Source organism: Pan troglodytes, chromosome 1 (genome assembly GCF_028858775.2).
Source record: "Pan troglodytes isolate AG18354 chromosome 1, NHGRI_mPanTro3-v2.0_pri, whole genome shotgun sequence".
Classification (NCBI taxonomy): Eukaryota; Metazoa; Chordata; class Mammalia; order Primates; family Hominidae; genus Pan; species Pan troglodytes.
Window position 1 is genome coordinate 42,875,328 of NC_072398.2, and position 22,027 is coordinate 42,897,354.

Consider the following 22,027-nt stretch of genomic DNA (forward strand, 5'->3'; position numbering starts at 1 on the left):
AACAGTTTAAGAATAGGATGTGTTAAAAAAAAAAAAAAAAAAAGACATATCTGGTTAAAACTGCAGGGGGGATTCCAAGAGCAAATGCAATGCATCTGGACAGGACACGGAGGCCAGTGGCCTATTGTTTACAAAAACAGGCCTGGATTATGAACAGTGACAAGAGGCCAAGACCTCAATTATAACTCACAACCACACCTCTCTCAATCCCAGTTCAACTGAAGCTATCAATCAGTCAACTCCCCCATCTCTGTAATAAACCTACCAATATTTGCAGCCAAGTGGATAGAAGGCCCCTTAGGGCACCTCCAGCACTGACCAAACTAATGACATAAAAAAGATCCTGTAGGTACAATGAGGACTTCAGACTACCTTCCAACCTTCCAAGAGATAAGGGAGCTGCCCATTTCAAACTCTACGCCTACCCCCACCCCCCAGCAATCATTAGAGGGGAGCCATGGCCCTTCCCAAGTCCTCTCTGATAGGAAAAGGTCTCCTTGCACTGGTGCAGGGAAAGGAGGGGCCCCTCCCTCTGTACTCTGAAACAAAGGAAAACCCAGAGCTCCAACCATGTGGTGTAACATTCAAGGCCACCCACCTCTTCCACTCCCCAGCTAAGGTCTCAATGGGCTGGAGCCACATGGCTCTTTCCAGTGACTGACCAGGAAGGGACAGTGCCTTGCACAAACACATGCTGCAGCTCTTTAACAGGCAGGAACCCCTCCTATGGGAATTGCTGGTTTAAAAAACGCTATCTGAGTAAGGGCTCTTATTCATGAGTCAAGTCAGTCCACTAGATGAGAAGACAGGTCACTTGGTTTCTCCTAGTCCACATTTTGCTTTACCCTTCACATTTTTCAGGAGAGGGAAATGGGGCTTTAAAAGCATGTCTTCCGGAGCAGAGGGCCACAGCACAGAAGGGTTAAACAATTATGTCTTCCCATTTTCCAGAATCAGCACCAACCGGCTACCCTAACATCCTCCCAACTCTATTCAGATTTAGGTGAGGGCGGAGACCGGGCGTGGGTGGCCTTATTCTCTGATCTCTGATTGTATGCAGGCGGACCAGAGACCAGGCAGGTACAAGGTACACCCAAGGTGGCAATGGACTTTTGGTGCCAATGCCATAGCAAATCTCATGTTTTAATATAGTGCATCCGAAAAACCCCGCCTCTCCCAAGGCTCTCCAAATGGTACACCTTCCCAAGGTTGCCTTTCTGTCTGGACTCCTCTTCGATCTCTGAAACAAATGTCCAAACACCTGTCAGATTTCAGTTGTCTTTCAAGGAAACCTGACCCAGAGAACCGGAGGCAAACTGCCTTTCTCTAAGAGCCTCCTGCCCCTCCCCCCACCCTGTCCGGCTTGGGGGAAAGGGCTGCCAAAATCATGGTCAGCCCCACAAAGATACTCCTACAGCCCACTGCAAAAATTCCTTTCCAGTGTCAATGGCCCCCTGGCATTGCCCATCCTTTAGAGGTTCAGACCCATCTATGAAACCACCTCTGGGGTCGGCCTGCCCCCATCTGCTCCACCCAAAGAAATGAACAACCTGCAAATCACCGTGGAAATACACGCCTCACCAGTCCACAGAGCATTTGCAGTGTGCTATTTTTCAAAGCCCTTACCTTTGACCTGAGTATCGTACTCTGCTATGATCTCCTTATCCTTTTTGAATTTGGCTGGAGACGTCATGTTTTCCTTCTTTCTTCCAAATTCGAATTGTGAATTGATAGATCCACGGAAAAAATCCAATCACCTAAATCAATACCTCCAAGACCGCTTCTCTCGAGGGCAGAAGGGGCCCCCCACGGTGGTCTCCAGCGCTCCGTGGAGCGCGGGCTGCGGGCTGGGCAGACGGCTACGGCGGGCACATGCAGACGGTGGGCGCTGGGGCCGGGTGCGGCGGCGGCTGGTGCCTGTGCTAGAGCCGGAGCCGCAGCCTCAGCATTAGCCGGGAGAACTGCAGCGCCCGGAGGCTGGCCTGGGGTCTGACATCAACGACACAGGCGGGGAGTGGAAGTCCTTCCGCACAACATGGTGTGGGGCTGCGGGGGTGTGGACGCGCCCAGCTGTGTCCCCGGGAGGGAGTGGGTGCTTTTCGGGGTGCCGGGGGAGGGCTGGGCGTGCTTCGCGGTTTTTTGTCGTAGAGGCTCAAAGATGCTGCAAATCAAATCCCAAACGGGAGCCGCAACAGCGCAGACTGGATCGGAAGTCGTTTGCTCCGGTTCACTTGCCTGTAAATGCAGGAAAAGGGGGAGGGGGCGATCAGCCAGAGCGCAGATCCTAATCGCGGCGGGGGTGGGGTAGGGGACGTCGTTCCGAGCCCGCCCTGGGCCCATTCCTGTCCGCTTAACGCCTCCCCGCCCGCAGAGCCCGGCGCTACGAGGTGGGGAGGAAGGAAGCTCCCTCCGGATTTTAAGGCTGAAAGAAAACACTTTGGAGCAGCCGCCTGCGCGGGCTCCGGGCGGGGACTGCAGGAACGCGGGGCACCGGGCGGGGACTGCGGCACCTCGGCGGCCTCCTGAGCCCCGCCAGCGCTGGGCAGCGGCCAGCCCGAGGGAGCCCTCCCGACCTAGCCCCCGTCGTGGCCCCAGACCCCCGGCCGGGGCACCTCCCTGTACATCAAAGGGGATCAAAGCCGGGGAGGGACAAGCCACCCGGGCACAACTTTTCTTCCCCTCCCGCCCCTCCTCCTAGTTGTTTTGTTTTTGGTTACTAGCTTCTCTTGGCAGCAAAATGTTGATGGGGGGGGGGGGGGCAAATCTGCAGGAAAAAGCCTGCTCGGCACGGGACACATCCAGGAAAACAATGTGGTCAGCTGAAGCAGGAAACGGGTTAGAGGATAGGGTCGGAGCCGGGAAAACCGGGGGGCGGTGAGCGGAAGGCAGCCGTCGCCTCCCTCAAGCTACGGACGATAGTGACTATAAATGCCACCCCCAATATTTTTTTGACACCCAAGCTCAGAGATCTCAGATATCCCACCCAATCCCAGGCTGGGGATGGGAGGAGGTCGGTGAGGTCGCAGTCCTGACTCCTCGCACCAGGCGGTGCCCGAGAAGATCCGGCCCCGGACGAGGCCCAGGGGGCTGGAGGGACGCAAGCGGGAGCGCGGAGCCCGGCGGCTAGCTCCCTCGCGTGCCGCAGCGGCGACCCTTTCTACTTGGTCTTTCCTTTTCCTCCGAGCGCCGGGAGAAGGAAGCTCCCGCTAGCGTCTCCCACTTCCCGCGGCTGGAGGAAGGGGCCACGCTGAGGGAACAAGACAGGGAGCAGAGGCGGCGGGGTTCAGGCGAGCGGGAAGCGGGAAGCGAGAGGCGGGTGTGAGATGGGGTCCTGAGGCTGGAAGGGAGCCCGGGGACAACTGGAGTTGCACACGCTCGGAAGGCGGGAGGCGGCAAGGAGAAGGCTGCCTTAGAGGTGAGGGGAATTGGGGCATGATCATGGGCCGCGATGTTGCGTGAAGCGCAAGGATGTCAGGAACTGTGGGGACCGAGATGTGGTCTAGGGATGGGAGTGGGCGAAGAGAAGTCCATCGGGGCGGGCCGGGGGGTGGGACTCGGGGAGAGCCCCGGAAGCTGCGCGGAACACCCATCCTCCTGGGTCCTAGGCTGGGACCCGGGCTGTCCGCCAGGGCGGGGAGACACTGGAGGAGGCCGGCCGATGATTACGCGCGATGCCAACGACGACTGCCCCACGGTGGACCGCGGCTGCCCGTGTGCGGAGGAAAGGGAGAGGCGGCTGGGTGCCGGCTGCGCTGCGGTCCGTGAGCCAGGACGGAGTCCCAGGCTGTACAGTGATGGGCGGAGAGACTCGCAGTCCTGAGAAGTATTATGGGCTGTACTGGGAAATTTGGAGAAGGTGGAGGGGGGGCGGTCTGAGGGATTCCGGGCGGCACCGCTAAGGCGATGCCGCGAGCAGCATCCGCGCCCTCTCCTTCCCGCCCCAACCCGGGTTTGTTCAGTCAGGGCTCCAGACCGGCGGCCGGGAGGAAGAAAAGGAAGAGGGAAGGAGCCTTTACCTGGCTCTGACGCGACGGGTCCCGGGCCCCCGGCTCCGCTTCCCACTCAGAGCTCTCCTCCCCTCTCTTCCCCGCCACCCGTTTCTACGCAGATCGGTGCCCCAGTCCCTGGAGGAGCCTCCGCCAACTCCGCAGGACCCCGCCGGGAAGTAGAGCCCACCCCTTTACCAATCACCGCCCGTTTTCTATCGACCGATGGGGCCCATAGCCAATAGGAAGAGCTGATCCCGAGAGGCTCGGAATGAGGGGGAGGAGCTGGCAAAACTTGGAGGTGTGACTAGCACTGCCGAGGCGTGGTCACAGATTAAGCTCCACCCCGGGTTGTTGAACCCCTAAGTAGAACTGATGGGCGGGATTAAGGTGGAACCGACGACCAAACACAAACTCTTGAGCTAAGGCACGGCCAATTGGGCCGGGGTAGAGAAGAGGGGTGTTGCGGAGAATTTTAACCAATAAAGAGTAGAGACCGGTGGAGACTGTAGACCCTCTTCCAATAAGAAGCGGGAAGGGCGTGCCTTGCCACTTTCACTAGGGCGAAGGCAGGGATTGCCGAAACCTCCCGAAGCCGGCCAATGAGATCGGAGGCGGAGCCAAGCTCAGCCAACCAGAAAGCCGAATTGATCTCAGCACCGTTACTAGGGCGGTGCCTACGGTCTTCAAGCCACTAAGCTCTCGTGAGGGGAGGCCCCGGAGCCTTCCAATGAGGGACTGGGGCTAACTCTAGTTCTTCCAATCGGTGCGCGGCGCTGGCAATTCAAACTGATACCGGGTTGGAGAGGCAGGAAAAGCGGAAGAGGGAGCGAAAACCAACGTGTTCGGTGACAGACCCCAGCGCCGACTGAGCCTCTAAAGCGACTTCAGCTCTGCCCCACCAACACCACCGCGCGCCCGGGAACAGCCGCTCCGGGAAGAGACCTGAGGGGACTGCGGGGGGCACGAGGGACAGCTGAGGGAAGGGAGGACGCGAGAGAAACAGCGCGAGCACGCTGAGGGCCGGGGGTTGCCAGGAGAGGGGCCCGCGGACCCGCAGAGCGGAGGAAGGTCCGGGAGAAAAGGGGCGGGACGGAGGAGAATCCAGGATCGCCTGGCAGAAAAAGAGAAGGGAGTTTCTGAATCCTGGGAAGAGGAGGCGTGGGTAGGGACGCTTAGCCCGAGATCCGACAGCAGGGAACTGGAGCGCTCCGGGGGAGGGGCTTAATGCTGGGGAAGGGATGTCTTAAAAGAGGAGAAGCTTTAAATTAGACGATCGGAGAAGGCTGAGGGAATTGCTATGAAGGGGCGGGAGCTGAAGTGTAGAGGACTCCTTTAGACAGCAGAAACGGAAAGCCGTTGAGAAGTTCCCTTCAAACTCCACCTGCCTCCTTTCCAATTCAAACTCCACTCCCTTCTCCAAAAGTTAAAAGGAAAGCCAAGTTTGCCACGCTCCCCTGTTCCTACTCAATAAATACTTCTTCTACTCCGCCACCGGGAAAACAGAAAAAAAAACTAATTTCCTTCCCAATATTAGGACTTAGAAAAGCTCTAGGTCCCGCAATTTGAATTTTAGCCTGGGGGAATCAAAATAGTAGGAGCATTACTCTTGTTTCCTTTTTCAAAATCCCACACCTCATCCTTCCTGCGACGCCATGTCTACCAACATTTGTAGTTTCAAGGACAGGTGCGTGTCCATCCTGTGTTGCAAATTCTGTAAACAAGTGCTCAGCTCTAGGGGAATGAAGGCTGTTTTGCTGGCTGATACTGAAATAGACCTTTTCTCTACAGACATCCCTCCTACCAAGTAAGTCATGCTAGTGGCGGGCAACGGTAGCTTTTAACTAAATGGGAACACTTATGGCTTGGATCTGTGGGAGTCAACAAGGAGGTTATCATTTCGGTGTTTCAGCCACTCCCACCAGTTTGATGATCCCCTTGGAATATATCTAAGTGGGCAGACTGTCTGGACAAAGTCTGTGGTTTAGCCAAGGTGGTCAGTCCTGATGTAATGCTTCTAGTTCAATTACAGTCATGCGACCACACATCTCTTAAGTTTGATCCCTGGTTCAGTGCCCTGCCCAACCATCCTATTTCACTGAATCAAGTCCGTGGCGTAGACTTTAGGTAAATTCAGGCAAAATTTTCTGTACTGTTGGAGAGAAGAGGTCATTTAAGTTTTTCATTTTTATCCATGAAATTTTGCACCAAAAAAAAAATCAGTTTTCTATCATTATTTGCAATTGGCATCCTAAATCAGATCCGTTGTTCATCAAATTCAGTTTTCTTTCCTCAAAACTCTCTCTCTCTGAAAGAGATGTAAATAGATTTTTATGGGATGAAAAATAGAGACTTAGCCTTAATCCTTATCTCCAATAAAGCCTATTTTGGACATTACACATTTGTTCCCATAATTGAACCCTTTTAAAATCTGTTTGTTTTCAGCCACTAACTGCTTTTGGGTGTAGAGTCCTTAAGAATTTGCTTCCTATTTGGTAAAATAGCCATTTTATTTGACTCAAATAAACCTCTTTCTAGCTCTAAATAGTACTTTCCCTTTCCATAATCAACATATATATGCCCTACATGAATCTTCAAAATTTAGTTATTTATTGAAATTTTATTATTAAAAGGAAAGTAATTATCCAAAATATGAGTGGACAGTTATTCTCTAAGTCTTTGGATATAGAGCCAGAGGAAGCAGGTTAATAACCACAATTCATTTTAAATGAATTTCATGATAATGATAGAAACTTTACAAGTTTTTTGATTTACCCAGGTAAAGCTGTGTACTCTTCCTTTCTTGAAATCTTTACTGAATTGGTCTAAGTGTAATCATGCCTAACAGCAAAGCCAAAGGCTCTCATTTATTGCAGAGATAAATGGGTTATTTTTAAATCTTTTTAATTTTTTAAAATTCTAAGTTAATATTTTACATTTGTGTGTGTGTACATCGTATATGTATTTCAAAAAAGGGAAAACACTAGAAAATAAATCATAGAACCTACTGCTACAAAGTTCTGTGATTCATTGTCCACTGCTTTTTCTTTTTAGTAGCTCATACACAAATTTAAAATATTAACCCATTCATCTTTGCAATAGCTATGGTAAGTAATAGGGCAGTCATAAGGAAGGCTAGGTGAATTGTTACAGGTTAGACCCAAGTCTAGAATAGAATCATGTTTTTCCTATTTTCTACCCTTCTTTGTAGGGGTTAAAATAATAATGAATTAGCATGCTAAGATGTATGTGAATCAATGAACACATAAAATTTTTTTTAATGGAAAATTTGTCAGATGTTTATGTTGAGCTCACAAATATGAACTGACTCTTTAAAAATATACTATAGTTCTATGTTAGCTTTCAGCTCTTTGGATTGACAAAATTTGTGCTAAATCAAGCGTAGAATTACTATCTGATCCAGCAGTTCTGGGTACATATCCAAAAGAATTCAAAACTGGATCTTGGAAGAGATATTTGCACACCCATGTTCATTAACAGCATTATTCACAATAGCCAAGAGGTGGAAGCAATCCAAATGTCCATTGATTCTACAGATGAACGGATAAACAAAATGTGGTATAGGGCGCCTATAGTTCCACCTACTCAGGAAACTCTGGTAGGAGGGTCACTTGAACCCAGGAGATTCATTACACAGCAATGTGATTATATTTAACACATCTGCTCTGCACACATAAAACTTGTTAAGTTGGTAAATTTTGTTAATTTTTTGCCACAATTAAATTTTTTGTAAAGTACATCTGACTGTCTTTTTATACCTTTCTCTCTCCAGCGCAGTGGACTTCACTGGAAGATGCTATTTCACCAAAATCTGCAAATGTAAACTGAAGGACATCGCATGTTTAAAATGGTAATTTGTGGCACTATTCTGGATAGCTCTGGGTTTGGAAGATGGATATTGACACCAAAGCATAGAGAAAGGTTCAGTGGGCTGCAACAAGGACTGGTATAAAGCATGCAATGAGCCATTGAAAAATTATTTATTACTTAGAGCTATTTTTTAAAAGGGTTTTCTGATGCTTCACATTAGTATATAATTTTACAGTTTTCAAAGTGTATTCACAGTATCCGCTTCAATTTTCAGAACAAGGCAATGTAGGTTAGGGGGGAGAAACACCTGGATTTACAATAATAAAAATCATGTTTGAGGTCTGACCCTACCCTTACTCTCTATGTGATCTTGAGTGAACTCCTTTAGCCTCTAAACTGCTGAACCTCTGTTTTCTTATTTAATTTCTAGGTTATTACTCCTTCTTTCTTTGTTTTTAGAGGGGTCTCATACTGTTGCTCAGGCTGGAGTGCAGTGGCATGATCATAGCTCACTGTAGCCTTGAACTCCTGGGCTCAAGTGATTCTCCTACCTCAGCCTCCTGAGTAGCTGGGACTACAGGCAGGCACCACCAGGCCTGGCTAAGTTTTTTATTTTTGTAGCAATAGGGTCTTGCTATGTTGCCCAGGCTGATCTCAAACTCCTGGCCTCAAGTGATCCTCTCTCCTCAGCTTCCCAAAAGGCTGGGATTACAGGTATGAGCCACTGCATCCTACCTTAATTTCTTTCTTTCTTTCTTTCTTTCTTTTTGAGAAGGAGTTTTTGCTCTTGTTGCCAAGGCTGGAGTGCAATGGCGTGATCTAAGCTCACCACAACTTCCACCTCCCAGGTTCAAGCGATTCTCCTGCCTCAGCCTCCTGAGTAGCTGGGATTACAGGCACGCACCACCATGCCCAGCTAAATTTTTTTTTTTTTTTTTTTTTTTTTTTTTGTATTTTTAGTAGAGACAGGATTTCTCCATGTTGGTCAGGCTGCTCTTGAACTCCCAACCTCAGGTGATCCGCCCGCCTCGGCCTGCCAAAGTGCTGGGATTACAGGCGTGAACCACCCCACCCGGCCATTCTGTCTTATTAAGATAGAAATTTAATAATCTTCTGTGTTTACCTTATCAAGTTATTATAAAGATCAAATACGAATGTTAAAGGGCTCAATAAACTATAAATTACAACAGCTGAGAGCTATTACTATAATCTTTTGAGAAGTAGACGTGTTATTATTTTCATTTTAGGGGGATAAAAGTTGAAATTTTCTCATTTAGATGGGGTTTGTATTTAGAAGGGGTTTGTATTATAAATGACAATCCTAATAATTTAAATTGGCAAACTCTTCTTATGTGCTATTTGATTTCATTCCTTTATTTAAGCTATACTTGTATTGAGGAACTAGTATGTGGTAGTCATTGTTACAAGGGCTGGAAATACAACAAAAACTAGATGAAGTCACTGGCCTTTGGACATTATTTTCTTTCTTTCTTTCTTTTTTTTTTTTTTTGAGACGGAGTCTTGCTCTGTTGCCCAGGCTAGAGTGCAGTGGCACGATCTCAGCTTACTGCAACCTCTGCCTCCCAGGTTCAAGCGATTCTCCTGCCTCAGCCTCCTGAGTAGCTGAGACTACAGGCACGCACCACCATGCCCAGCTAATTTTTTATATTTTAGTAGAGGCAGGGTTTCACCGTGTTGCCCAGGCTGCTCTCGAACTCCTGAGCTCAGGCAGTCCGCCTGCCTTGGCCTCCCTAAGTGCTAGGATTACAGGCGTGAGCCACCACACCTAGCCCACCCGGCTAATTTTTGTATTTTTAGTAGAGACGGGATTTCGCCATGTTAGCCAGGCTGGTCTCAAACTCCTGACCTCAAGTGATCCACCTGCCTCGGCCTCCCAAAGTGTGGGATTACAGGTGTGAGCCACCGCACCTGGGCAACAACATTTTGTTTTGTTTTGTTTTGAGACGGAGTCTTGCTCTGTCGCCCAGGCTGGAGTGCAATGGCATGATCTCGGCTCACTGCAACCTCCGTCTTCTGGGTTCAAGTGATTCTCTCACCTCTGCCTCCCGAGTAGCTGGGACTACAGGCACGTGCCACCACGCCTAGTTAATTTTCGTATTTTTAGTAGAGGCGGGGTTTCGCCATGTTGGCCAGACTGGTCTCGAACTCCTGACCTCAAGTGATCCACCCACCTCAGCCTCCCAAAGTGCTGGGATTACAGGCATGAGCCACCATACCCGAAGAACAACATTTTCAAAAGAAAACCAAAACAGGAAAGTTAATTTTAATCATATATTTTGTCTAACCCAATGTATCCAAAATATTATTTCAACATGTAACCAACATAAACTACTAATGTAATATTTTATATTCCATTTTTTGTTCTTACTCTTTGAAATCTGGTGTACATTTTACACTTAACAGCACATCTCAATTCAGGCCAGCCCCACTTCAAGTGTACAACAGCCACATGTGGCTAGTGGCTATTATTCTTGACAGCATAGATCTGGACCTTGGTATGGAAAGGTTTTTATTTTCATTTTTGGCTATTGAAGAGGTTTTAACCAGGGAGCAGAATGATCTGATGTAGCCTCGCTAGACTGTTAGCTCCGTGAGAACAAGGGCTTTGTTTTGTTTACCACTGTATTCCTAGCACCTAGAGCAGTGCCTGAAAGATAGTAGATACTCAATAAATGTTAGTTTAAGTGATGAATCAATGGATGAATGAATGAATATAGGCAGTAATTAAAGTCATGGAATTTACTTTTGCAATATAGTCTTACAAATAACTGGCACTCCTAGTCCAAACACAACTTTTGTTTTCATTTGTTTGCCTTTCAAGCAAGTTATAATTAGAAGACATATTTTAGGTGGAATGGTACCTTTTATAGTAATCTTTATTGGGTCTCATAAAAATGACTGACTCACAAATCTCACAGAGTAAGACTAAGCTTGAATAAGAATTTTTACAACTCAAGGTATAAACAGTTCATGTTGCTATTTTTTTTTAAAGTACTAGCTAAAACATTCCCTGTAGGTTCACTCTATTTAATATGTGACTAGCTAGTTAAAAAAAAAAATTGTGAAAGACTGAGGTACTTATAATCAGCTGGATAATTCTGAAAACTGTAAAAACTTTTGCAACTTTCTCTGGAGGCTGTAGATTGCTTTATTTCTGAATTCCTTCAAAAACACTGAGACTAAAATTAGAGCAGCCAGATTGTATTGGTTTACAGGGACTCATGCTGTCTTCCTACCTCTCCATCTGTTGAAACAGTTTTTAGGTGCTGGCATGAAACTAGAACATGTAAGAACCCAACTTGCCACAGTCCTGGGATAGCAAAAACCTTTACCCACAGAACTGAGTTTATTTAATTTATTTTGTCTGTACAGCACATCAATTTGGGTGGTTTATAAAACAAATCACAACATTATGGCATCTAGAAGCTAACTTCTGAAGGGAGAATGCATAAAATAATACTAGCAGGACAAGAATGGTGGCTCACGCCTGTAATCCCAGCACTTTGGGAGGCCAAGGCAGGTGGATCACCTGAGGTCAGGAGTTCGAGACCAGCCTGGCCAACATGGTAAAACCCCATCTCTACTAATAACACAAAAGTTAGCTGGGCATGGTGGCACACGCCTGTAATCCCAGCTATTCTGGAGGCTGAGGCAGGAGAATCACTTGAACCTGGGAGGCAGAGGTTGCAGGCACTCCAGCCTGGGTGACGAGCAAAATTCGGTCTCAATAATAGTAATAATAGCAAAGAAATGTGAGAATATGTTACTATTATTCACTTAAAGACTGCTTTCCCACTTGATGGTAGAACTGCACCCCCATCCCATCCCAAAGATCTCAGCAATGAAAGTTGTTAGGAAATGAGATCTAAATTATATGGTCTATTTATATAAGCATATGAAAAGACTTATCTGGCTAGTTATTACATGGTATCTAGTAACATTTACTTTCTTTTCTAGTGGGAACATTGTAGGTTATCATGTGATTGTTCCATGTAGTTCCTGTCTTCTTTCCTGCAACAACGGACACTTCTGGATGTTTCACAGCCAGGCAGTTTATGATATTAACAGACTAGACTCCACAGGTAAGAAACAATTGACTTGGACATTCCTGTAACATTTCTCTATCAATACCTGAGTAAAATTCCCAATAGATCATTTCAGGATTCCTTTTAGATCTTCTTAGCTGGATTAGCTAGAGTGAAACTTCAATTCTTTTTTCCCAGACATTCACTTATGCAAACTATTAGGCAAAATTCATTGTCATTTCTATGTTCATCCTTGTACTTAAGGCCTCAAACTTGGCTGAATTTCTTGGTCTTTTAAAATGAATATTATAATTGCTCTTAACTGCTGCCTTGATACATATTCTGACTCCAGAGAATTTTTGAAGATTTTAGATTTGATAGTCTAATGCGTGTGTGTGTCTGTGTGTGTGTGTAAGAAAGGGAGAGGCCAGGCCTAGGGCAATGGGAGTTGAGAGGAGGAGGACTAAGTAACCTCTGTATTTGGTGATGCTTCAGAATAAAAACAGACATTTCGACATCTATGTTAATACGTTATGACAGAATTTTAGTCAAGGGAAATATTTGACACCAAAGTATAAAGTATGTTGTACAGGCACAAGTGGAGATATTGTAGGTTCAATTCCAGACCACCATAATAAAGCAAGCAAATATCACAATTAAAGCAAGTCACACAATTTTTTGGTTTCCCAGTGTGTATAAAAGTTATGTTTACAATATATTGTAGTCTATTAAGTGTGCAATAGCAGGACATTTAAAAAACAATGTGCATACCTTAATCAAAAAATACTTATTCGACCGAGAGCAGTGGCTCATGCCTGTAATCCCAGCACTTTGGTAGTCCAAGGCGGGAGGATCACTTGAGCCCAGGAGTTTGAGACCAGCCTGGGCAGCATGCTGAGACCTCATCTCTACAAAAAAAATACAAAAATTATCCAGGCATTGTGGGGCATACTATCGTCTCAGCTACCCAGGAGGCTAAGGTGGGAGGATCACTTGAATTTGGGAGGTAGAGGCTGCAGTGAGCTGTGATCATGCCAGTGCATTTCAGCCTGGGCAACAATATGAGACCCTGTCTCAAAAAAGAAAAAAAAATGCTTTATTGCTAAAAACTGCTAATGATCATCTGAACCTTCAGCAAGTCATAATCTTTTTGCTGGTGGAGGGTCTTGCCTTGATGTTGATGACTGCAAACTGATCAGGGTGGTGGTTGCTGGAGGTTAGGATGGCTGTGGCAGTTTCTTAAAATAAGACAACAATGAGGTTTGCCGCATGGATTGACTCTTCCTTTCACAAAAGATTTCTCTGTAGCATGTGATGCCATTTGATAGAATTTTACACACAGTAGAACCTCTTTCAAAATTGGAGTCAATCCTCTCAAATTCTGCTACTACTTTACCAACTATGTTTATGTAATATTCTAAATCCTTTGTTTTCATTTCAACAATATTTACAGCATCTTCATCAAGAGTAGATTTCACCTCAAGAAACCATTTTCTTTGCTCATCCATAAAAAGCAACTCTTCATCCATTAAAGTTTCATCATGAGATTGCAGCAATGCAGTCACGTCTTCAGGCTCCATTTCTAAGTGTAGTTTTCTTGCTATTTCTACCACATCTGCAGTTACTTCCTCCACTGAAGTCTAAAACCTCTCAAAGTTACCCATGAGGGTTGGAATCAACTTCTTTCAAACTCCTGTTAAGACTGATATTTTGACCTCCTCCCATGAATCAGGAATGTGCTTTTCCAGGTTTTCAATGCACTTTGCCCAGATCCATCAGAAGAATTACTATCTATGGCAGCTATAGCCTTATGAAATCTCTCTCTTAAATAATAAGACTTGAAAGATTAAATTACTTCTTGATCCATGGGCTGCCAAATAGATGTTATGTTAAGGCATTGAAGCAATATTTATCTCCTTGTACAATGCCATCAGAGCTCTTGAGTGACTAGGTGCATTGTCAATGAACAGTAATATTTTCAAAGGGATTTTTCTGAGCAGTAGGTCTTAACAATGGGCTTAAAATAGTTAGTAAAACATGCTGTAAACAGATTTGCTGTCGTCCAGGCTTTGTTGTTTCATTGACAGCGCACAGGCAAAGTATATTTGGCATAATTCCTAAGAACCCTAGAAATTTCACAACGGTAAATGAGCATTGGATTCAACTTAAAGTCACCAGCTGCATTATCCTCTAACAAGAGATTCAGCCTGTCCTTTTGAAGCTTTGAAGCCAAGTATTACTTCTCCTCTCTAGCTATGAAAGTCCTAGATGGCATCTACTTCCAATAGAAGGCTGTTTTGTGTATATTAAAAATCTCTGCCGGACGCAGTGGTTCACGCCTATAATCCCAGGACTTTGGGAGGCCGAGGTGGATGGATCACCTGAGGTCAGGAGTTTAAGACCAGCCTGACCAATATAGTAGAACTCTGCCTCTACTAAAAATAAAAAATTAGCTGGGCGTGGTGGTACATGCCCAGCTACTTGGGGGACTGAGGCAGAAGAATCACTTGAACCCAGGAGGTGGAGTTTGAAGTGAGCCGAGATCGCACCATTGCACCAAGAGTGAAACTCCATCTCAAAAAAAAAAAGTAATAAGAGGCCGGGCGCGGTGGCTCACGCCTGTAATCCCAGCAGTTTGGGAGGCCGAGGCGGGCAGATCACCTTAGGTTGGGAGTTCGAGACCAGCCTGACCAACATGGAGAAACCCCGTCTCTACTAAAAATACAAAATTAGCTGGGCATGGTGGCGCATGCCTATAATCCCAGCTACTTGGGAGGCTAAGGCAGGAGAATGGCTTGAACCCGGGAGGCGGAGGTTGCGGTGAGCCAAGATCACGCCATTGCACTCCAGCCTGGGCAACAAAAGTGAAACTCCATCTCAAAAAAAAAAAAAAGAAAAGAAAAGAAAAATCTGTTGTTTAGTGTAGCCACCTTCATCAATGATCTTAGCTAGATCTTCTGGATAACTTGCTGCAGCTTCTACATCTGCACTTTTTGCTTCACCTGAACTTGTATGTTATAGAAATGGCTTCTTTCCTTAAACTTTATAAACCAACCTCTGCTAGCTTCAAACTTTCTTCTACAGTTTCCTCAACTTTCTTGCCCTTCATAGAATTGCAGAGAGTTAAGACCTAGCTCTGGATTAGGTTTTTGCGTAAGAGAATATCATGGCTGGTTTAATCTTCTATCTAGGTCACTAAAACTTTCTCCATATCAGCAATAAAGCTGTTTAACTTTTTTATTCTTGTTTTCACTGGAGTAGCACTTCCTATGTCCTTTAAGAACTTTTCTTTGCAGTCACAAGTTGGCTAACAATTGGGCATAAAAGGCCCAACTTTCAGCCTGTCTCAGCTTTCAATATGTCTTCCTCACTATGCTTAATCATTTCTAGCTTTTGATTTACAGTGAGAGACATGCCACTCTCTTTCACTTGAACACTTAGAGGTCATTGTAGGGATATTAACTGGCCCAATTTCAATATTGTTGTATCTTAGGAAATAGGGAGGCCCCAGGAAAGAGAGAGAGAACAGCTGGTCAATGGAGCAGTCAGAACACACAAAATATTTATCGATTAAGTTTGCAGTCTTAAGTGGGTGTGGTCTTAAGTGGGTGTGGTTCATAGCACCCTGAAACAATTATAACAGTAACATCAAAGATCACAGATCACCATGATATATATAATAATAATGAAAAAGGTTGAAATATTGAGAGAATTATCAAAATGTAACAGACACAAGGTAAGCATATGCTGTTAGACTTACTCAATGCAGGATTGCCAAAACCTTCCATTTATATAAAGCCCAGTATCTATGGTGTACAATAAACTAAAGCACAATTGAGGTATGCCTATACTAATTATTTTAGCAAGGCCAGGCATGGTGGCTCACACCTGTAATCCCACACTTTGGGAGGCCAAGACAGATGATCACTTGAGGTCAGGGGTTCGAGACCAGCCTGGCCAATATGATGAAACCCCCCTTGAACCTGGGAGGTGGAGGTTGCAGTAAGCCGAGATGGCACCGCTGCACTCCAGCCTGGGCAACAGAGTGAGACCCTGTCTCAAAAAAAAAAAAAAAAAATTTATTTTAGTAAGAAAGTACACTACCAATTCTTTTAAAAAAAAATTTTCTTTTTCCTTGTGTTAAGGTGCTGAGGCACTGAAATACTAATTCTTTTTTTTTTTTTTTTTTTGAGACAGAGTTTCACTCTTGTTTCCCAGGCTGATGTGCAATGGTGTCATCTTGGCTCATGGCAGCCTCTGCCTCCCGGGTTCAAGCGATTCTCGTGCCTCAGCCTCCCGAGTAGCGAGATTACAGGCATACGCCCAGCTAATTTTTTTGTATTTTTAGTAGAGACAGGGTTTCACCATGTTGGTCAGGCTGGTCTTGAACACCTGACCTCAGGGGATCCGCCTGCCTCATTCTCCCAAAGTGCTGGGATTACATGGGATCACAGACGTGAGTCACCATGCCTGGCCTGAAGTACCTTTTTTTTTTTTTTTTTTTGAGATGGAGTCATTCTGTCACCCAGGCTGGAGAGCAGTGGCGTGATCTCGGCTCACCGCAACCTCCACCTCCCAGGTTCAAGTGATTCTCCTGCCTCAGCCTTCTGAGTGGCTGGGATTATAGGTGTGCACCACTACACCTGGCTAATTTTTGTATTTTTAGTAGGGACGGGGTTTTGCCATGTTGCCCAGGCTGGTCTCGACCTCCTGACCTCAGGTGATCCACCCACCTCAGCCTCCCAAAGTGCTGGGATTACAGGTGTGAGCCACTGCACCGGCCAAAGTACCAATTTTTAAAGGGGATTTATATAATACTTTTTATATTGCCTGGAGCCATTGAGTTTTGTTATAAGACACATGTTCTCCATGTCTAACATCTATTTACACAACGGACCAAGTTGATTTTAAGGAACTTTTTTTTTTTTTTTTTGGAGACAGGGTCTTGCTCTGTCACCCAGCCTGGAGTGTAGTGGCACAATCTTGGCTCACTGCAGCCTCGACCTCCCAGGCTCAAGCCATTCTTCCACCTCAGCCTTCTCAATAGGTGGGACCACAGGTGTGTGCCACCTGTCTAATTTTTTGTATTTTTCGTAGAGACCGGTTTTTGCCATTTTGCCCAGGCTGGTCTCGAACTCCTGTCCTCAAGTGATCTGCCCACCTTGGCCTCCAAAGGGCTGGGATTACAGGCCTGAGACACCTCGCCAGCCGACTTTAAGTAACTTGACAATCTAAGTTGACACTAGCATTCTTAGGTTCCTAAATGCATGTTTTAGTCTCCTTTAGAACTTAAATGTATTTTTTAAATATATGATTTGCCTTCACAGACCAAAAGATCACGAATTGCAAGCTGGGTTGTCAAGGTTCTTTAAATCCTCCAATTATGCTTAGATTTTTGTAGATTTGATTTTTTTTATCTGGGACTCAACTGTGGCTCTCAATCTATCATTTATGGGGTCTTAATTTAAAACTTTGGTATGTTAAGAAGGCCATTTTCATGTAAGGACTTATCTGAACTCCCCTAAGTGGGATACAGTCTCCTAATTTAAGCCTCCAGTTTTATATTTGTGTTGCCCATGGGACACATTAAAGGAAGTTTCTGCTTTGATAGTATTTTTCCTGCTTTACAGAATTCAAAACACAGGGTGGAGATTTTTCAAGTTTGATTTACTTTTTAATATTGGTCAATTTTTCAAAGATAAAAGCCCCGCATTCTTCCATTTGCACTGAATCTAATCCATAAGAAACAGATGTATCACAGGATTTCCTTCCTCCCTTCTTAACAGAGAAAGGAAGGTGCTGCTTCTGTCAGATCCAATCTCTTAGTTTATTTTTCCTCCTTTGAACCAATTGTGCTGAGCTGCTTCATGTCTCTGAGTACTGACTCCAAGAATATCAAGCTTCTGCTTTGTAACCCTAATATTGTGATTTCAAGCAAGATTTTCTAGATGCTTGGTATCAAAGCAAGTTTCTAATGGCGCCACAACTGTCCTTGAATCACCTGAACCAGCAGTGTCAAAGGAATGCATAGACAAGCTTTATAAATTCTATAATGTTTAAACTGAAAAGGACTCCTGGAGGTCTGTTTTCTAGGCTAGTCTTCATTTGGAGACCTGATTTCCCAGAACTTTCTGGAGGAGCCTTGGGAAATCTCAGCTCAAATTTCCTGAAATTGGCAAATGCCCTCAGAGGCAAAATGGCTTCAGCCCTCCATTTACATTTATGGGTTCTAATTTTCACTTTGATATTTGCCTCGCAATTCCTTACAGCTCTTCCTGTCAGCTCTTCCATTACATTTACCTGGAGCAGAACACCATTCATTCTTAGGGTGGGGGTGGGGTAGCGTTTTCTATTATAAACAATTCAAACACAAAAAGATTATAGAAAATAATAAGATACACATCTGTATCCCTACCAGCATCAGATACATGTTAAATTCTTGCCAGATTAGATTCCAGTATCTCCCTCAGTCAAGGTAAACAGTTAATTATTTCTACTATTTCAACAATGTCACACTACACATCCCTGTGCATGTCGCCTTGAACCACCTATGCAAGATGGGCAGCTGAGGAAGGGATGAGCAATGGGCTGTATTTGCAACATTTTTAAAAATTCACAAAATGGAATACTCTCCAGAAGTAAAAATAAATGAGCGAAATCTACACAAGTTAACATGGATTAACCTCAAAAACATGATGAGTGAAAAAGCAAATTAGAAAACAACATGTAGTGTAATAACATTCTATACAAAATTTAAATCCACTAAACAGTAATATATATTGTCTATGTTGCATGCATTTGTAGTAAAACCATGCATGGTGTACTAGCAGTGGTGAACACTGGATTCAAACCAAATCTCCAAATCCTGGCTCATTCCATTCCACCATGTGGCTGCTATCTCAGTGTGTATGGGGTGGGTATCCTGAATTGCTGGATCCTCTTTGTGTCCACACTGATAACTGGACAGCTTAAGATTTGTTTTTCTGGCCAAGTGTGGTGGCTCACATCTGTAATCCCAGCACTTTGGGAGGCCGAGGCGAGGGGGATCACCTGAGGTCAGGAGTTCAAGACCACCCTGACCAACATGGTGAAACCCCATCTCTACTAAAAATACAAAAATTACCCAGGCATGGTGGCATTCGCCTGTAGTCCCAGCTACTCGGGAGGCTGAGGCACGAGAATCACTTGAACCTGGGAGGCAGAGGTTGCAGTGAGCCAAGATTACACCACTCGACTCCAGCCTGGGCAATAAGCGAGACTCCGACTCAAAAAGAAAAAAAAAAGATTTGCTTTTCTTGTGAAGTTAATTGGCTATCCTAGAGGTCAGTTATTTTCCATTTAGTGCTTTTAACTAATAATGTAATATATGCCTAGAGTAATAAACTTGTCATTATCCTCTACTGTATGTTTAGTCATTTACTGTATACCTGTGCTGCATTCTTCAATATGAAATCTGACTATTCTTTCTCAGTGAAGTTTTTGATTATTCTTTTGTTTACTATAGTGACTGCTGCAACCTGGCCCTAAAGTTTAGTTTAAAGCTCTGCCTGTGGACTGAAACCCACTGGTATCAAGGATTGCAGTTCATATTATAACTGGCTCCGAACCCTTGCTTTTTTTCTGAATCAGAAAAATGGCACCAGCTACTTCTCTGCTTATTGAAGGGATGAGGAGACTTATTCAGGACTTCTCCCTGAACCCTCCAAAGAGGCACTTAATCTAAAAGGATCTTGTGAGATCTCCATTCTTAAACATCATTAAAATAGATCAGAAAATTATCAGTGTATAGTGATTATGTTATAATGCAGCTGGAGGCAGGGTTTGAGTAAATGGACTCCTGAGAGCCTTTTGAGCTGTAAAATTCTAGAATTCAAGCCCTTGCTTAAAAGGATTTAAAGAATGTTTATGTCCTAGCCCTTTAAAAAAAAGTGTTTGCCAGGCATGGTGGCTCATGCCTGTAATCCCAACAGTTTGGGAGGTCAAGGAGAGAGGATTGCTTGAGCCCAGGAGTTTGAGACTAGCCTGGGCAACATAGTGGGAACCTGTATCTACAAAATAAAATTAGCCATGTGTGGTAGTACACGCCTGTAGTCCCAGCGACTTGGGAGGCTGAGGTAGGAGGATCACTTGAGCCCTGGAGGTTCAGGCTGCAGTGATCTGTGATTGTGAACCGTGATCCTGCCAGGCACTCCAGCCTGGGCAACACAGAGAGAATTTGTCTCAAAATAAATAAATAAACTTTATGTCCTAGATGGATAATATTAGGTAATTTTATTTGCAGTACATTCTTCAATAGCTACTCTTTTTACTGCTAACACTATGGTTTACATAAGAATATTAACATATAAAGTTTCGTAATTCGTGTTCTGAGTTATAACAGTAGTAAGCATTAAAGAATTTTATGACTTTTTATTTTCAGGTGTAAACGTCCTACTTTGGGGCAACTTGCCAGAGATAGAAGAGAGTACAGATGAAGATGTGTTAAATATCTCAGCAGAGGAGTGTATTAGATAAATGGAATTATGATATATATGATATACAAACTTTTTTCTATTTAAAAATATATTAATGGATCAACTTTAAAATTGTTAGTTGCCAGTGATCTTTTTTGGAAAACAAAAATGGGGCATTTGTTGATTTATTTATTTTCCGTCTCTAATTAGTTACCTCAGTTTGATTGAAGCCAGTGGAGTTGTGCTTTTCCTCTACTTCTACTTCCTCTCCCCCACCTTTTTCTGCCCAGTGTAGGTGTATTCTTAAATTCAGACAGGGGAAGATTCTTTCACATATCACTCAGTTACCTCCCAATCTGGGGGAGTTTTTCTTACAACTTGATACCAGATACCATTAATTTTACATTCCTGAATAAAGGCCTAGTACCCACGCATATTTCAACCATGCATATATCAAGCTCAACCGAGTTTTAATAGGGGATTAAAAAAACAAGCTGTTAGGTTTCCATGGGCACTGGTTCTCATAGGTTCTATTGGTGATAACTGCTTTAACATGGAGCAAGAGTTTGTGAATCAGGAAATAGAATAAATTAAAATTTAAAATATATGGAGGAATCCTCTTGATTGCTCAGCATGATGCTAGATAAATGAGTTTGTCAGAAAATATCAGTATACGCTGTTTACCAATGTTATTTATTTACATTCTTCTAAAGCCATTATGGATATTGTATTATGAGAGCTAAACCTAAATAAGTTATCCTGTTCCCTAGGACTTTCTCTGTAAATAGTGAATTTTAGACGAGTAGTCTGTCCTAAATCTTAAATAGAAAAAAAACTAAAGCGATTTGCTTAAGCCATTGTACATTATAAAGAGCTGTTTTGTTTTGTTTTGTTTTGCTTTGTTTTGTTTTTTTAAAGCTGCGCTCAGAGCCACAAAGGAATAGGAAAGTAGGGTAGTGTTGGATTCTGGTTTTATGTAAAGCTAAAATAAATGTATCTCTTTAATATCTCAGTTGTAGGGATTTTGTCAATACCAAAGCAGACTGAGTTGTGGTTTTGTAAATAAAGTTTTTTCTAAAAATGACCATTCTTCCTTTAATTTTTTTGTTATGCCCACATATTGTATGTAAAAATATAAATAAATAGTACTTAAAGTATAGAATATAAGGCTAATGTTTATTGAATACTTACCATATGCCAGACACTGTTCTAAGTGCTTTAGACGTTTAACTCCTCACAACAAACCTATGAGGTAGGTACCATTATTATTCCTTTTTTTTTTAACTGGTAAATCAGGTGAGACAGAGAGAAGTTAAGTAATTTGTTTAAGGTAGCATAACCGGTTAGAGGTGCTCAGACAGAAGACTGACTCCAAAAGCTCCTGCTCCTATGATTTATTTATGGTCTTACTTAGCCGGGATACCTGCTGGGTAACTAACTACATTGTTATGTGCCCTAGATGAGGGCAGAAGTGACTGATTTGAAGGTTGAATAAACTCATGCAGGGTCTTAGGGTATAAGTGACCTGAGGGCATTGAAAGAATCATTTGCCACAAACCAAGATAAAAGGTGCTTCAGGAAATGCTATTACTCCCTCCTGGAAGACGTTTCCAAAAATCTTTCACACCAACCATTAACACTGACAGAAGGCCATCAAAAGAACCAATGGAATGAGTATGGAATAATTTGTTTTGCGATTTGGTTTTTCGGG

At 44.1% G+C, this 22,027-nt stretch overlaps 2 protein-coding genes across 17 annotated transcripts in view; one reads left to right on the forward strand and one right to left on the reverse strand.

The window, feature by feature from the left end:
• SRGAP2 (SLIT-ROBO Rho GTPase activating protein 2) overlaps window positions 1-4,229 on the reverse strand; it is a 254,673-nt gene extending 250,444 nt beyond the window's left edge. For 9 of the 10 annotated variants that reach the window (XM_009441369.3, XM_009441368.3, XM_001163967.5 and 6 more), the window contains exons 1-2: window positions 4,017-4,185; window positions 1,627-2,235 (exon numbers count right to left, since the gene is read on the reverse strand). In XM_009441369.3, the coding sequence (XP_009439644.1) occupies window positions 1,627-1,693 (67 nt within the window). In that variant the 5' untranslated portion in view covers window positions 1,694-2,235; window positions 4,017-4,185. Of the gene's footprint in view, window positions 1-1,626; window positions 2,236-4,016 lie in introns of all 10 variants that reach the window. The other variant, XM_016937410.3, reaches the window with a different exon arrangement.
• FAM72A (family with sequence similarity 72 member A) lies at window positions 2,954-21,400 on the forward strand. 7 transcript variants are annotated; one of them, XM_054674253.2, is made up of 5 exons: window positions 2,954-3,415; window positions 3,606-3,823; window positions 7,780-7,857; window positions 11,796-11,920; window positions 20,283-21,400. In XM_054674253.2, exons 2-5 carry the CDS (start codon window positions 3,672-3,674, stop codon window positions 20,375-20,377), a joined length of 450 nt encoding a protein of 149 aa, XP_054530228.1. In that variant the 5' UTR covers window positions 2,954-3,415; window positions 3,606-3,671; the 3' UTR covers window positions 20,378-21,400. The 7 variants fall into 7 exon arrangements, with proteins under 7 accessions (XP_054530228.1, XP_009439649.1, XP_063648822.1 ...); XM_009441374.5 differs by lacking the exons at window positions 2,954-3,415; window positions 3,606-3,823 and adding exons at window positions 4,797-5,151; window positions 5,662-5,793; XM_063792752.1 differs by lacking the exons at window positions 2,954-3,415; window positions 3,606-3,823 and adding exons at window positions 4,797-5,057; window positions 5,662-5,793.
• The last annotated feature ends 627 nt before the right edge of the window (window positions 21,401-22,027 follow it).

Coding starts and splice junctions, on each gene's coding strand:
- FAM72A (XM_054674253.2), top strand. CDS start 3,672: ATGCCAACGACGACTGCCCCACGGTGGACCGCGGCTGCCCGTGTGCGG. Junction 3,824..7,779: donor GAGACTCGCAGTCCTGAGAA/GTATTATGGGCT, acceptor TTCTCTCTCCAG/CGCAGTGGACTTCACTGGAA. Junction 11,921..20,282: donor TAACAGACTAGACTCCACAG/GTAAGAAACAAT, acceptor TTTTATTTTCAG/GTGTAAACGTCCTACTTTGG.